General features: G+C 41.1%; 1 protein-coding gene across 2 annotated transcripts in view; it reads right to left on the reverse strand.

Moving 5' to 3' along the window:
• Nucleotides 1-10,275: 10,275 nt before the first annotated feature.
• LOC108441704 (signal-induced proliferation-associated 1-like protein 2) overlaps nt 10,276-16,441 on the reverse strand; it is a 213,688-nt gene continuing 207,522 nt past the window's right edge. For both annotated transcript variants that reach the window (XM_017721372.2, XM_017721373.2), the window contains exons 18-20: nt 13,364-13,481; nt 12,662-12,743; nt 10,276-11,080 (exon numbers count right to left, since the gene is read on the reverse strand). In XM_017721372.2, the coding sequence (XP_017576861.1) occupies nt 10,934-11,080; nt 12,662-12,743; nt 13,364-13,481 (347 nt within the window). In that variant the 3' untranslated portion in view covers nt 10,276-10,933. The remainder of the gene's footprint in view (nt 11,081-12,661; nt 12,744-13,363; nt 13,482-16,441) is intronic.

Here is a 16,441-nt window from a genome sequence, read left to right on the forward strand (position 1 = left end):
GCTAAAATGGGCTTCTACTATTACATAAGCATTAATTACTAAAGATATAAACAAAAACATGTTTTATAGAAAATTAATGCTAAACAATAACTGAATTATTGTGTTATTTCAAGTTCACTTGAGACTGGGTGTCTCAAAGTGTTGCTTGTAGGCAACAAACAAATTTAAGCAACTTCGCCTGCATAAAAACAATATACATGATACTGGCTGTTAAAAAATGAACTTCACACTTTAACAGACGTAAATTATGTTTTAAGATGAATGAAAAGATGAAAAATGACAAAACATTTTTGTTAAGTGCAGAAAAACGTCACGTACCATACCATTAAAAAAAGACTGAAAATGTCAACCACGAGATAATCTGACTAAAAATGATCGTTTCTTTGGTTCGTTTAAACTCTTCCCTTTGTTAATGACCCTTTATTTTTATCAAATATGTATTATTGTCATTGAAAGATGAGAAAAATAGGTTTATTCTTTTATTTATTATTTTTTGGCAGAAAATTGGGATTAAAGTAATTTGTGGATGTTGTTAGAGGCTTTTTTTGACCTGCTGAATGAAGATGACCCCACTGGCCAATGATCTTCTGAACGTTCCTATTTCCAGTGAATGCACGTGTTACTGAAGAAGTGCTTTCTCAGGCCCACTGAAATATTCCCAAAACATTTGGACCTTCTCTCCCTCTTCTCTCCTGGTGCTGGTCTGTGCCGTGCGGTGTTGGCTGGATGGACAGATGGGCTGGCCGAAAGGCAGGTGAGGTAACGGAGCTGTGGGCAGAGAGGAGCAGCCAGCCTGCTGCCATCTGGAGCAGACCAGCCATGTGAGGACCACTGTGACCACTCCCATTCACAAACTGTGAACTCAGATCAGCGTGATTCCCCCTCCCACCCCTTGCTGCACTTGCAGCATCCACTACCCCCGGTAAACTGTCCGTAAATGGCCAACAGCGCTGTGGCTTCCGAGCTTTTAGAAACAAAACTGAACGCAGGGGACATGAGGAAGACTCTGGCTTCACAAGAGCAAGTCTTAAAGAGCAAATAGCATAGAAAACATTTACTAACTGATGTCACAAAACCACTTCAGCCTACAGCAGTTTAGCCCCACGCATTCAGCTACAGCAGTTTAGCCCCACCCATTCAGCTACAGCAGTTTAGCTCCACCACTCAGCTATAGCAGTTTAGCCCCACCATTCAGCTATAGCCGTTTAGCTCCATCATTCAGCTACAGCAGTTTAGCTCCACCATTCAGCTACAGCAGTTTAGCTCCATCATTCAGCTACAGCGGTTTAGCTCCACCCATTCAGCTACAGCATTTGAGCCCCACCACTCAGCTACAGCAGTTTAGCTGCACCCATTCAGCTACAGCAGTTTAGATGCACCATTCAGCTATAGCAGTTTAGCCCCACCATTCAGCTATAGCAGTTTAGCTCCACCATTCAGCTACAGCAGTTTAGCTCCATCATTCAGCTACAGCGGTTTAGCTCCACCCATTCAGCTACAGCAGTTTACCTCCACCCATTCAGCTACAGCAGTTGAGGCCCACCCACTCAGCTACAGCAGTTTAGCTGCACCCATTCAGCTACAGCAGTTTAGATGCACCATTCAGCTCTAGCAGTTTTGCTCCACCCATTCAACTATAGCAGTTTAGCCCCACCATTCAGCAACAGCAGTTTAGCTCCACCCATTCAGCTACAGCAATTTAGCCCCACCCATTCAGCTACAGCAGTTTAGCTCCACCATTCAGCTATAGCAGTTTAGCCCCACCATTCAGCTACAGCAGTTTAGCTCCATCATTCAGCTACAGCGGTTTAGCTCCACCCATTCACCTACAGCAGTTTACCTCCACCCATTCAGCTACAGCATTTGAGCCCCACCACTCAGCTACAGCAGTTTAGCTGCACCCATTCAGCTACAGCAGTTTAGATGCACCATTCAGCTCTAGCAGTTTTGCTCCACCCATTCAACTATAGCAGTTTAGCCCCACCATTCAGCAACAGCAGTTTAGCTCCATCATTCAGCTACAGCGGTTTAGCTCCACCCATTCAGCTACAGCAATTTAGCCCCATCCATTCAGCTATAGCAGTTTAACTCCACCATTCTGCCTACAGCAGTTTACCCCCACCCATTCAGCCTACAGCAAATATAATAACGTGGTGTATGAAGAAGGCACGGTATGGACCCTTTAAACGTGTACCAGCTCTGGGGGGAATGAGGCATCGGTCTAGATGATTCTCATGGCTTTCTGAAGAGCTTAGTGGGAATCTTCCCTCCAGAGCGGACGCCAAAGTCTCAGCACTTTAGACATTGTTTAAACTCCTGCTGTTCTCGCCAGCAGACCAGCAGAACACGCCCAGCTAAATAAGCCCCTCCAAACGCTGCCAGCAGCACTGTCTCTCTCAGTGTGAGAACCCATCTGCTCCACTGGCATCCACATACGCACAAACTACTCCGTTCGCTACCTCAGGGGCACTGTCGGGGGTGGATTAGGACAAAGGGCAAAAGTTAGATAAAGGGGATCTCCAACATTTTTGTAATCAGAGAGGTTCAGAGCAGTTTGGTGTGAAATGGTTCAGATGTCTTTACAGTGGTAGTGATAGGAACCAGGGTCTGTTTACGTCTTAACCAGTTAATTATGTCAGAAAATTCGATAAATGGATGGAGTTCCCCTTTCCTTGCACTGACATGTTTTGTGAAGCCCAGTCGGTTCAGCAGACTGGTTTTGTTTGTGATCAGCCAAAACGGAGATCAGTAAAGACCTGGACTGATGAGTGGTGAGACAACAGAGACAGAACACACAGCCTCAGGCTTCAACACACACTCAGACCAGATCTGCAGCCAAGAGCCCGACAGACCAGGACCCTCAACACAAAGCCTCCAGATACGGCTTCCAAGTCTGAAGCAGGGCTCCTCTGACTGTTCATGAGCGCCTCAGTCTGTCTGAGTCAGCAGGGGACCTGCAGGCCCAGCAAGGGGTGTGTGTCAGGTCCGGCTCTTTTAGTTAAACACTGGGAGCTGATTGGATTTAGTGTAGTCTATAGTCTATAAATTAACAAGTAGCAAACTAAAAACCCTGTTATGTTATTAATAAGGTTAATTGTTCATTTTGTTCTTGCTACTCTTATCTAAAAGCAATATATTACAAGTTGTTACCTATAATACTTAAAAATACAATTATCAAATGTAAACAATGTAATACGTTCTGTATAGCATATTCGAGCAAAACTCTGAGATCATTCGGACCTGGTCAGTTAGTCCTGCCTAAACATGGAAGAGCAGCGTTTTGCTACTACACTCTAAGAATAAAGGCACTGAGCTATAACTGCACTGAAACTTCAGGTCTCCTCATCAGGGACCATAATTACACCATTTTCCATAAAATACTTTCAGTTCTGATATTTCTCATGTCTGGGGCTGAGAAACTCGCACAACTTTTAACGTTATTGGTCGATAAAGGACACGTAAAAGATCTGAATCACTCACTTTTCCGAGCTCAATCCGGAACCTCAGGAGTTTCATGGAGTGAGTTTCTATGGCTGGGCAGCCACACACAAGCTGGACTGAGAGTGTTTTCAAAGCTGATTTGAGTGCAGTTCACAAAAAAGACCAAACACAGGCCACAATCTCACACTGAGTCTGAAGAGTCTGAAGAGTCTTTCAGTGCTAAACAGAACTGTGTACAGCACATACAGAGAAAGATTTCAGCATGCAAATTGTTCTTGTCTTCTAAAGAACCTTTGAAGAACCATCTCTTAAGAGTTTGGGTCACAATCTCATCAACTGTGGCTGCTACTTAACAAATATAGCACCTTTTACTCACTGCAGCCATTCAAAGTGAGAAAACGTTAAACGTGAGAAAGTTAAAATGAAAAAGATGTTCCATAAAAACATACAATGTTGATGAGAATAAATTAAACATCACCTTAAAAATAAAAAAAATATTTTGATGATTTGGGAGGCAAAATCTTATAGATTTACAGATCTGCTGCAGCTCATTGGAAAGTTTTTCAGAGGAATCCAGACAGAGTTACGGTTTCTAGACTATGAAGGACCAACTGGGTGAGCCAGTCTGCTATAGTGCCACCCTGAGGCAGAGCAGTGCTGCAGCTCTAGTTAGTTAAGACCACCAGAGACAGAAGCTGATTCTGGGGGAAGCAGAGAAACAGTCAGTTCCACTGGAATCTGCACAGAGCAGAATGTCATAATGAGGTTATTTTCATAATTTAAATGGTGATATTGAGACATTCAGGGGGTCCAAGAGGTTAAATATGGATCTCTGGACATCCGAGATCTCCTGTATTTTGCACCTGTTTCTACATCAAACCTTTTTTGAAAATGGTTCTATATAGCACTGAACAAAGGTTTCACAAGCTTGACATCATAACAATAGCAGAACCCTTCTTGGTGTTATACACATTTTCCATCAATCTGAAGAACCGTTTCACCATGCAGAGAACCATTTAAGCATGCAGATGGTTCTTTAAGTGTTCATGGTTCTGTGTAGGAGCATTGTCTTTACTAAAGAACCCTTGAAGAACCATCTTTTATAAGAGTGTGGGTCACAATCACACTCTGGGAAAATACAAAGATAAATCTAATTAAAAAGATGGGAATTAAAAATCAATTAAAACAAGAGATTTACAAGATAATAAATTAAACATGAAATTAAAAATGAAAGTCAAAGCCGTTCGAGAGCAAAAGAACCACTCTGAAAGGAGCTGGAATGCTGCTCAGGTGTGTTAGAGGAGAGAATAAGGCAGGCAGGCTGTTTGCAGACGAAGTAGTTAGAGTTATAAGCACTGCAAAGAGGGCGTTATCACTGCATTAACATTAAGGCCTTTGATCTCTCTCTGTTCTACCACTGCTGGTCCTGCAGGTGAAACTCAGGAGAGGAACTCACTCCACCCAAAGCAGGTGATCTTTGCATTGGAGAGTAGCTCTATATGAACAGAACATGAAACACGAAGAACGGATCGGTGAACTTCAGCTGAGATCTGAGTCATTCGGCGCTCATGCAGTGATTTTCCATAATGCACTGCAGCTGGAGTCCGAAAACCCCTCACAGAGATCCGGCCACATTCAACCAGCTGTGCCTCTACCGCGGCTCCACAGCAGCCTGTGTCATAACGCAGTTCACCAGCTGTACAGTCATTCAGTCAGAGCTTCTGGAGGAGAACAGAGTCTACTGCAGTCATGCACAGTGAGGAATCAGGGGCACTATTACAGAAACACCCTGTCTTTGTCTTCAGATCAGATCCGGCAGGTCAAGATAAGATTAGAAGCAAATCAGATCTAAATTTGTGAATCTTACAGCATCTTTTTTTTCTCAGGTTAGGAAATCTTAACTCACTCGATTGAAGTCCACAATCAACTGTCATGACTGTTTCCTAGCAACCGACCATAAACACAGCTGAAATGTAAACATGTAATCAGGTTAGCCAGACTGCTAACATTAGCTACCGTTACTGGTGTAAATAAAGTCATTTTATTTGCTTTATTTACCTTTACTGATGTAAGTATAGCGTAATAAACTGCAAGTGAAGAATATTGTGAGAGCACCCCCTGCTGTTTAGCAGTGTGCCCCCTGCTGTTTATCAGAGCGTTGCTGCTCCCCAGTTTCAGTCTCCATTTCCCAAACACTTTCGACGAGCCACGCTAATGTTTCTCCTCCTAATAAACAGACATACGTTCAGCTCTGCCTCCTCATCATTCACCGCCATCACTGGAATATTTCATCAACAACATTAACACAGTAAGGTAATCAGAGGGGTGGTGGAGTTCGAGTCAGAAGCGCCTGAGATTTTTAAAAAACAGAGTTAGAAAAGAAAAACATCTCCATTTTACAGTAGAAATAAATGAAGCTTATTATGCTGGTAGTGAACTACGCTGCCTGACTCAGCCGCCTAAAAACCACAGAAACAGCCTTTAAACAGAAGTTAGGACCCTGTTGTGGTTCATCCTAAAGTTAGGACAATATTTGGGATATTTTAGCAGCTTAGGCTGTTTCTGTAACCCTGTTTTCTTATCTGGAAATAAGATCACATTATAGACTTAAGAACCGTTGTTCTGTAATGGCTTCTGCCCTAAACTTAGTCTTAACTGAAGTTGCTATTACAACAAAGCAGATAAGCTATGATCTCAGACTTGAGGACTCTCTGTAATATGGTCAAGGACTGTTAGAGCCGGGTCTTCAGTTTTGGCCCTAAATGACAAAACACAAAAACGCACCTTAACAACAACGCTAACTTCTACTAGCGTCTGCTAGCATCTGCTGTAGCTTTTTATTCATATTTTACATTCCACCTTAAATGGTGCAGCAGTTGCATTCTGGTGCAGTTAAAGTGGAGTGGAAAATTAATTGGCTCCAAACTGTAATTGAAGCCAATTGCAGCATTTAAGGCGGAACAGAACATTCATTGGCTTTAGAATGCATCTGCAGCAGCATTTAAGGTGGAACAGAAAACGTACTTGTCCCAGGATGTAACTGTGGCAGCAGGTAAAGTAGAATGTAAAATAAAAAAAAAGCAGTTTAAGATTAAACACGGACATCTAAAGGTTCTAAAAGATGTGGCATGTTTAGGTTGTAACAGACATACCAGCCAACATTTTACCTTGGAACAGTTTCACAGTGACTGTCAGTAGCGGATCTGCTGCAGCTGGTATTCCATCAGTGACGCATTCAGAACTTCCAGAAGGTCTAGAGTGACTTTTCCCCTCACATATGAGTCCCATCCACTGTAAATCACAGCGTGCCTGGTTGATTCCTCGGTGACATCGTAAATATTCTGGTAGCTAATCTAACATTAGGCTTTCTCATCAGCCCCTGAAGTATTAACCAATAGTAAAGCTCGCATAGCTATATCTACCTACATACCACAAACAATACTGATTGGCCAGTATTCTGGTCTGTACTTCAAGATTTTAACCCTGTTGGATATATGTATGCTAACAAAAAGCTAAAAAAAATGTAGGCGAAAAGTCAACATTCGCTACCATGGTCTGAATATGTGACTGTACTCTGTTTGTCCCAATAGAATAGAGAGTCTTACAGTGTATATTTCAGTGCAGTGAGGTCAGCTGCTGTAGTTCTGCATGTTATTCTGTGTGGAACAGAGAACAAGATCTCTAACATCACACAGTGTCTGTCTGGCTTTAGAGGATATTCAGCTACAGCTCAACCAGCCATTCAAATGACTCCAATATGGAAAACTGGAAGCATGAGCTTCTCGGATGCGTCAGCCTCAGATGTGATTCCTGCTATTGCTGTGCTGCTGCTGAAAGAGACAGAAAACTATGAAACCTACTTTACACACAGCTGTACAGAACAGCTTTTTTGACGGGGAAATAAACCTCCACTGCAGCACTGCTTGATCTGAGATCACTGATGTAACAGAGCTAATGACCTTCATTTAACATCAGATAGATTACACTCATTTACACTAACAGCAGCACTAAAGTACTAAAATATGTACTTGTATGGTATGGATGCAGCAATATTTAATGTGAGAACGCAAGAGTGACCTCACACATGAACAGAACCAAAGCATTTCGTACTCAGCACTCTATAAAACGTAGATGGCTGCAGTGGGCTGGTCTGGACAAAAGTTCCCAGTCCAGTCCTGGTTTTGGTGATCAAAATGAATACCAAACGGACCTAACTGCTCTCGGGGGTGTTTTGGGAACACTTTCAGCTGAAGCTAAACACAATTTAATAATTTACTCCTCCATCTAAAGACAAAGTCACCAACACTACCACATCACCAACAACAGCATCAGAATAGAAACTAGCAGCATGTGTTGATATTTTTACAATTACAATTGTTTTTTTTAAAAGAATTTCACGTGTGATGAGCTAAGCAAATGTTATAAGCATTTATGATAGAGGGCAAAAGAAAAAAAAAAAGAATTTTCAAATCACAGAGAAAATTTGAGCTTCATTTGATTCTAGCATGATTTTGTGTAATGGCATGTATAAGTGCAGAAAGTGCAGTTTATTATTTAATGTCATCTCATTAAATTATAATCACATTAACCCATTCCAAACATATTGGATGGAGCTCCATCATTCCAGAGAACACAGTTCCACTGCTCCACAGCCTAATACTGGGGGGCTTTCATGCCCCTCTACCACACGCTGAGCATTGGACATAGAGACCTTAGGCTCATGTGCAGCTGACCCAGAGCATCTCATTCTATTGGCCAGTGCTTTTCTTTGGAGATTTTACGAGCTGTGTCAGGAATGGATGCCCTTAATGTAGCTCGATTCACTCATCAGCATGACTGTCTAGATAGTTTTGGAGATGTAGTGTGTTTGCTAAGGCCTTGAGTTTGCAGCTACTGCTGCATGTCTGGTTATACTGAAGGAGTTACTGCTCCATATGTGGACCCAGAGATAAGTGTCTGATAGATTAAGGTCTCACAGCATTCCCAAAAGGGTACTCAGCTAATATTTTGCATCCATGGCAACAACCGCCATGGCAACTGTAATTCTCCTGTGACTGCTGAAATGGAGGAAAAATGCTAGTGTCATCACAAGTCGCAGCACAAGATGCTCAGCAAGCAGCCTCCCACAAAGACCTGTCACAATTTCCCCAGCTGTTAACTATCACAATCATATGTTCATTTATCAATAAACAGAAAGTGAACCAGGTGTATTTTTATTTCTTGGGTTGAAGCAAATTTAAAAAAAAAACAATGCATTCACTGAGACGTCATATGTCTTGAAAAAGCAAAGGTTCTAACTTTCTGGTCTTAATGTTTAATGTTTGTAAATGATGCCTTTAGAGGGCGGTGCTGAGCTACGTTTGTTTATTTGATGTTTGTTAATGATGCCTTCAGAGGTCAGCGCTGAGCGACGTTTGTTTATTTAATGGCTGTTAATGACGCCTCTAGAGGGCGGTGCTGAGCGATGTTTAGTTATTTGATGTTGTTAATGATGCCTCTAGAGGGCAGTGCTGAGTGACATTTGTTTATTTGATGTTGTTAATGATGCCTCTAGAGGGCAGCGCTGAGTAATGTTTATTTGATGGCCATTAATGACGCCTCTAGAAGGCGGAGCTGAGCAACGTTTATTTGATATCGTTAATGATGCCTCTAGAGGGTGGCGCTGAGCGAAGTTTCTTTATTTGATGCTTGTTTATGACGCCTTTAGAGGGCGACACTGAGCGACGTTTGTTTATCTATCAGCTGTTAATGATGACTTTAGAGGGTGGCGCTGAGTGACATTTGTTTAATTGAAGGTTGCTAATGACGCCTTTAGAGGGCGGCGCTGAGCGATGTTTGTTTATTTGATGGTTATTAATGGCGCCTTTATAGGGCGGCGCTGAGCAACGTTTGTTTATTTGATGGCTGTTAATGGCGCGTCTAGAGGGCGGAGTTGAGCGACGTTTCTTTATTTGATGGTTGTTAATGATGCCATTAGAGGGCGGAGCTGAGTGACGTTTGTTTATTTGATGGTTATTAATGATGCCTCTAGAGGGTGGCGCTGAGCCATTTATAATCATCTAAAAGCTAATTCTTCACTGCATTTATTTATCTGCATTTAATCGTCAGCTAAAATTTCCTGACTCGTGGCCTAAACACAAATCAGTCACTGTGGTGATTCACTATTGAACCAATATTGTCTTCCACTGTTAATTCATTTATTAGTTGTTAACATCAAAATAACATTTGTGTAAACTACCCTTTTTTTTACATACATTTATTAAAAAAAAGAAATGACCAACAAATTTACAATAAAAGCATACAAACAAAGACAGTGTAATCTAGCAGCCTCCAAATGTTGGAATGAAGAAGAAAAACAGCAAAACTCTTAATATTTCTATATATTCCACACAGCCCTGTCAAAGCCACACGCGTTACAGTCCAGCCTCACCAGAGCCTCTTCCACTTCTTAGTGCAGAGAACACAAATCAAAACAAACCCTTTGTTTAACAAAATAAAAAATTTAGGTTAAATAAGCTTAAATAACGGTGTTAAATACAAGACACTTCAGCAGAGGTTCTGTACAGAGAGAAACAGGTTTTGGCATCGTGAGTGTGGATCGCCATCTCATGATGTCTGGAGACACGGAGAGAAACTATAAAGAAATGTTTCGACGCTGCAACGACAGGGTTTGGTGAGCGATGGGAAGAAGGCATGTGTTCAGAAGAAAGGACGAAACAAAGCGAAACGAGGCAGAGAAACGCTTGATTTCAGATCTTTTTCGAGGCACAGACTCTTATTGAATAAAAATAAATACAGTACGACCGCACCTCAACAGGAACTCACATTTTGTGCTAATGTTCTTTAAGTTCTGCTACTACCACATTTTATTGCTAGGACATGATGACGGTGGATATAAACTACTGACTAGAAATTAACTGGCTCTTCAGATACACGTGAAATATGGCACAGTGCCACAACAGCAACAGTACTTCATTAAGTACAAAGTTCTGGATGGATCAATGACCAATAAAGGATCTTAGAAATGAGAAGCCAAAGCAGGACTGAGTGATTTACATTCATATTCCACTGCAATTGTCCTCCAGCCTCCGTGCGGAGGTTCGGATGGAGAACCGGGTACCACTTCATATTGTCCGGTACATTCCTCCTCGTCTCCGATTTCCTCGTTGTGGAAAATCCTTCAGACGTACCCTCTCACAACTCATCAACACCAGCAGAGCGACTTTCCTCAGCCAGAATATGCTACTTACAATCAGCCTCTCTCAGGATCTCTGATGGCCTAGTTTGTCTGAAGCATCGACAGGGTTGAACTAAAAGACTATACCACGCTTCAGGGACTGACAGTGTTCCAGTGGTTCTCCCACTCCTGCAGCCCAGTCCCCCCCCCCCAAGGGTGCCCTGTTAAAGAACCCTGATCTCCTGGAGCACAGAGGGCACGCTGGGGGGCGGTACTCTAACTAACGGTCCATCTGAGTGCCTGTGAGGACTTCTCTCAGGGCTTTTTGTCGACAGTGTTGAAGAACCACTCGGTGAACTTCCTGAGCTGGGCAGCCGCCGTCTGACTCTCTTCCTGCAGACGCATGTTGTCTTGCCGAAGGTGCTGCACCTCGACCTGCAGGATGGCTTTGTCCTCTTTTTCCTGAACAAAGAATACACACACTGTATTGCATGGACCACCAGTGCTAATGATGGCTAAAAAAGCCTTTACATTTCATCAGTTCAGTGTTGCTTAATACTTACTTGATTTTATTTTGCTGCATTCTTTAAAAAGATGGTTCTTTAAGGGTTCATAAAGAAAATGACTGCACATAGAACCACTAACACTCAAATGTTTATGATTAAATGGTTCCCTGCATAATGAAAAGGTTCTTCAGATTGATGGAGAGTGTGTTGTACGTGGTGCTGTACAGCACCAAAAAGGGGTCTTCTATTCTGTATAAGCTTGACATCACAATAGCAGAACTCTTTTTGGTGCTATGTAGAACCATATACAATGCATTCTTCATCAGTCTGAAGAACAATTTTCATTATGCAAGTGGTTCTTTGCATGTTCATGGTCCACTGTCTTTACTAAAGAACCCTTAAAGAACCATCTTTCAAGACTGTATACTGTCCTGCAGACGTTAGTAACACATTTGAACGCTCAAATATCCACAGTTTCTACCAAACTAGCAGAAAGTACCATTTAGAAACTGCTTTGATGCACTGAATACGTTCAGGAATATGTTGAGCCTCTCCAGCATCTACAGTGTGAGGAACTGGTTCTAAAACTGAATAACGAACCAGTAAATGACAGCTTTCTACAACCCTCAATTCCAAAAAAGTTGGGACAGTGTGTGAAATGGCAATTAAAACAGAAAGCAGTGATTCTGTTTGATCTGTATTAGACTGAAAATGGTTAAAACTACAATATTTGCTGTTTTACCTCATTAACTTCACTCTTTTCTGTAAATTCAAGCTCATTTTAAATTTGATGCCTGTAACATCTTCCATAAAAGTTGGGACAGGAGCATGTTTATTACTATACTATGGTATACCTTTCTTTTTAATAGCACTTAATAATCATTTCAAAACTGAAGATACAAACTGAATCAGTTTTGGAATTTTTTTAAGTCTTCAGCAGTGCAATGATGATGATGATGCACCACATATTTTCAATGAAAACTGAAGGCCAATCTAGTGCCCATGCTGTTTTCCTTGCTGTGTCATATTGAAATAAACATGGACGTCCCTAAAAAGGCGGCATCTAAAAGGCAACATATGTTGCTCCATAATGTTAATATTAATGTAGTGTTAATGCTGCTTTCACAAATGTACAGGTTACCCAATAATACAGGTGGGTAAAAGTGGCTACTGGTAGGCCTAAGTGGATGTATGGCTATAGGAGGATGTAGGTCACTATAGATGGGTGTAGGTGGCTATAAATGGGTGTAGGTCGCTATAAGTGAGTGCAGGTGGCTACAGGTGGGTGTAAGTGGGTGTTTGGCTATACGGGTGTAGGTCGTTATAAGTGGGTGTAGGTCCCTATAGGTGGGTAAAGAAAGGTGTAGGTGGCTGCAGGTCGCTATAAGTGGCTATAAGTGAGTGTAGGTAGCTGTAGTTAGAGGAAGTGTCTATATTGGGTCACTGTAGGTCGCTATAAGTGGGTGTAGGTGGTGGACAAAATGATGTAGTCAGAAAAAAACTGGCTATTGTTTTTCACCGTTGAAGGACAGTTCACCTTTCTTAAGTCATGTTGGAGCTGCCTCAGGATGACCTCCAGCTGGTTGACTTTGCCGGTCAGCGTGGCAGGTGAGCTGTCACTAAAGAGAGAAACAGCACTTCAGCTCACGCTGGGCAAACTCAGAAAACTTTCTGCTAGAACTTAGGAGAGGCATCAGATAGCTTAAATAATACTTTTCATTGACCAAATGACCAAATAATTGACCAACTGTAAATGGAATATTAAAGATTAAATAATGTTCAATGATGTAATTTAATAACAAACATTTTGACTTTGGCATAAAGCCAATTACCCTAACTGCTGTTCGGCCATTAACAGCAACCTTCTGTTTATTAGTATCATCATGTCTAATGTAAAAGCAAAGATTCAGTGAATGTTCAAGCACTGATGAGCAATTCTCTACTTCTTTATCCTGTTTTTATAATAAGCACTGAACAAAATCTAATATACTAAACAAAATGTGCTTGAAATAACAGATTTCAGTAAATATTAAGTAATAAATCACTAAAAAAATATATAAACAGCCCTTTTCTATGCAGTAGTTACTAGCCTGCATACAATACCCAGTACAATAGAGACACAGAAAAGACATTCAGCAACAACGAATCTACAGTTTTAACAGCAGTCTAATGTTCATTGTGTGGAAACACCGGGCTTTTCTGACTCATGGTCCTCATTAAGGTAGAGTGTTGGACTCACCCCGCCTGCAGCGCTGCTCCCTCCACCGCAGCCACTCGCTTAGTGAGCTCCTGGGAGATCTGCAGAGCTTCAGCTCGCTGCATGTCAGTCATTGTGCAGAAAGAAGCCACACGCTGGTCTGGAAACACAACACGCATGACAGAGATGTAGGTCAATGGTTCAGAGCGAGGCCTGGCAAATCAGGCAGCAAACACATTGCATATTACATCCGATATTCTTCCAAATGTTTAATCATTTTAAGTCACCCATCACCCACGGAACCCAATCACCACATATTTCTGTCAGTGTTTACCATCACATCACGTGATTTGATTTGATGAGAGTAAATAGTGCAATAGGGTCATTTCTCATTTTTGAATGTTGAGTGGAGAATCGCCCTGGGTTAATCCCTTGTTTGGAAAGTCAGTTCAGGATGGTGAAAGGAAAAACACAGTTTAAAAGAGTTTAATTAGTAGGTAAGACTGTACGAGAGCTCAGCCTACACCGCAGAGATGCCTCGCTTCAAAACAGCCATCCACCAGAGAGAGCGAGCCGCAGAAGGAGCCTCGTAACTCTGGTCACTGCTACATGCGGAAGTTGGAAGTGGCAGATTACGGCCCAGAATAAGCCCGGTTAAAAACACTGTGCTGTAAATGTAGCCCACCACACATTTGGCCTCCATTTGCATGACTGAGCAAAAACTATGTTAATAAGTTCAACAAGAGCTGGAAATCATGCAGAACACATTCATAAACAAGCAGCCAGAGGCAGATGCTCTGAATCGACCAGCATGGAGCAGCACAGCTGAACCTGCATCACAGACCAGCGGCTTCATCAACTGCCACTAAACTGACTGAACACTCGACAATCTGAGAGGTCCCCAATTCACCGGTCATTCATTATCTACAGCAGGGCTTCTCAACCACCGGGCTGGGGAACACCACTCAGCACCCTCAGGTGGTTTTTGGGGCAAATACTAAAGGACAGCAGGTGGTCCGCAGTGGCACTTTATAATAAAAATCAATTAAGCAATAATTCAGTAATAAAAATGAAATATAAAATGTTTTCAAACTGTAAACAGTACAAATACAAACTCTGCAACAGCTGCACAAAGCAGCTCCAACTACATACACGGAATAAATAATAATGATGAAATACATGAATAAAACACTTTATTACTGTTTTACAGCAGGACTTTTTCTAGAAATGTGCAAATAGTGATCGGATACATTTTATGACCCACTGTTTGAAGTTTCAGTAAAATCTTTGACTAAAAAGTGCTGCCTTTATATTATTGACCTCACTCTTGTCTGTTTTAGATGCTCAAGTGAGACAGAGGGAGGCAGTTAAAAAGTGAAAAAAATGCAACAGTATTTAATTTCTTTTGTCTAATTTTCTGTTTAAAAAATTATGTCCTGAAAAATTAAAAAACTTATTTATTTGTTGTTTGGACTGGAACTTTAAACTCTGGCCAAATTAAAAATGACAATCACAACTTTTACTGAACTGCAGGTTCATTACGTTCTTTTTAGATTAAATATCAACAAATTACAGAGCAATTGTTAAAGAGTTAAAGTGAATAAAAGAATCCCCTCTCAGGTGTCTCACGCTGCCCTACGCACTTCAGCGTTTTCCTGCTATAGAAGATCTACTTCAGCTCAGTAAGCAGCCGTTAATGAGCCGAACAGTTGGATCAGGTGTGCTGGGAGCTGACAAAGCATTAAAACGCAAGGAGTCCTGCAGGACCAGTTTTATGAACCACTGACCCGAGTAAGAAAAGGTCAGACTCCATGCTTTTAAGGGATTCTAGCAGATCTGTGGTTCTGCTGTAGTTCTCATTTCTCCAAAGCATCTAAATCAGAAGAACATAAAACATCCTTCTTTCCGAACATAGAGCTGAAATAAATAGAATTACACCATAATGAGGGTTGAAGACTCAAACTGTTTGATGGCACAGCTGGAGAACAGCTCACCGTGTCTGCAGCTCTGCTCTGCGGCTTCCCTGCACATCAAATGGTAATGAAAGTGAAAACATTACACAAGATAATAATCAAGACCATTCAAAGTACTGAGAACATCCAGACCTACAGACAGACTCCTTTCATATAGGAGCATAGATGCTGTTTATAGCAGATTTGTGCTTGAATATTCCCAATCAACTATTCTTTAGGCTTATTTACCAATATATCGACTGATTATGAAAAAAATCATAATCACGATTGTTTTGGCCAGTACTGAGATCACGACTATTTAACATGACTACTCATTAACTTTGGAAGCATCATGCATTAACTGAACATTTAAAAAGGCTTGTCTTTTCAACAGTGGATTTGCTTCATTATTTAACTAAAAAACTTCTAAAAAATTTACATTTTATTTAAAATTCATATTTGAATGAATAAAACAAATGTAATCAATAAAAATAAATAAGATCAACTTTTGTTGTGCACCATCACCGCCTACTGAAAACTCTCAACTAAAATATATTTAAACTATAAAATATATGGTTAACATATCCTCGCTATTTAAAACCTGCATCGCCACTGTTCATCATTTTTTTACTTTTCTACATCATTTGAACAAGAAAGCTGCTCTTTATATTTAGAGAAATTTTCATGATGAATGGACCAATAAAATGCTCCAAAATAGTTTGGAACAAAACTGCTTTACATTAAATTACATTAAAAGCTCATGATGTCTACTGGAAAGTTACTGTTCTGCAGATACGCGTTTTTCTACAGACACTCCAGTAACTCAGTTAATGGACATTAAAGGCTCGTATTGAAATTCAGTGCCTTTTCATTTCAACACCACATATTCTGTCAGAAGAGACTGTGCAGGATTTACAGCACAAGATAAAACAGGAACATTACTGTAAAACGGAATACAGCACGTTAATTTTAATCTCGATTACCTTGTTTTTATAATCGCTGGAAGCCAAAGTCATAACTGTAAATAAAACGTAATTAATAATCCAGCTGTAGACTTGTGTGTCTAGTTAAACAAAGAATTAACCAACCAACCACCTCAGACCGGAGGTCCAAGACTAAAAACAGCTTCACAATGAAAAGGGGTTCATCATCACAGCCCAGATGCTGA

The sequence above is a fragment of the Pygocentrus nattereri genome, chromosome 5 (genome assembly GCF_015220715.1).
Source record: "Pygocentrus nattereri isolate fPygNat1 chromosome 5, fPygNat1.pri, whole genome shotgun sequence".
Classification (NCBI taxonomy): Eukaryota; Metazoa; Chordata; class Actinopteri; order Characiformes; family Serrasalmidae; genus Pygocentrus; species Pygocentrus nattereri.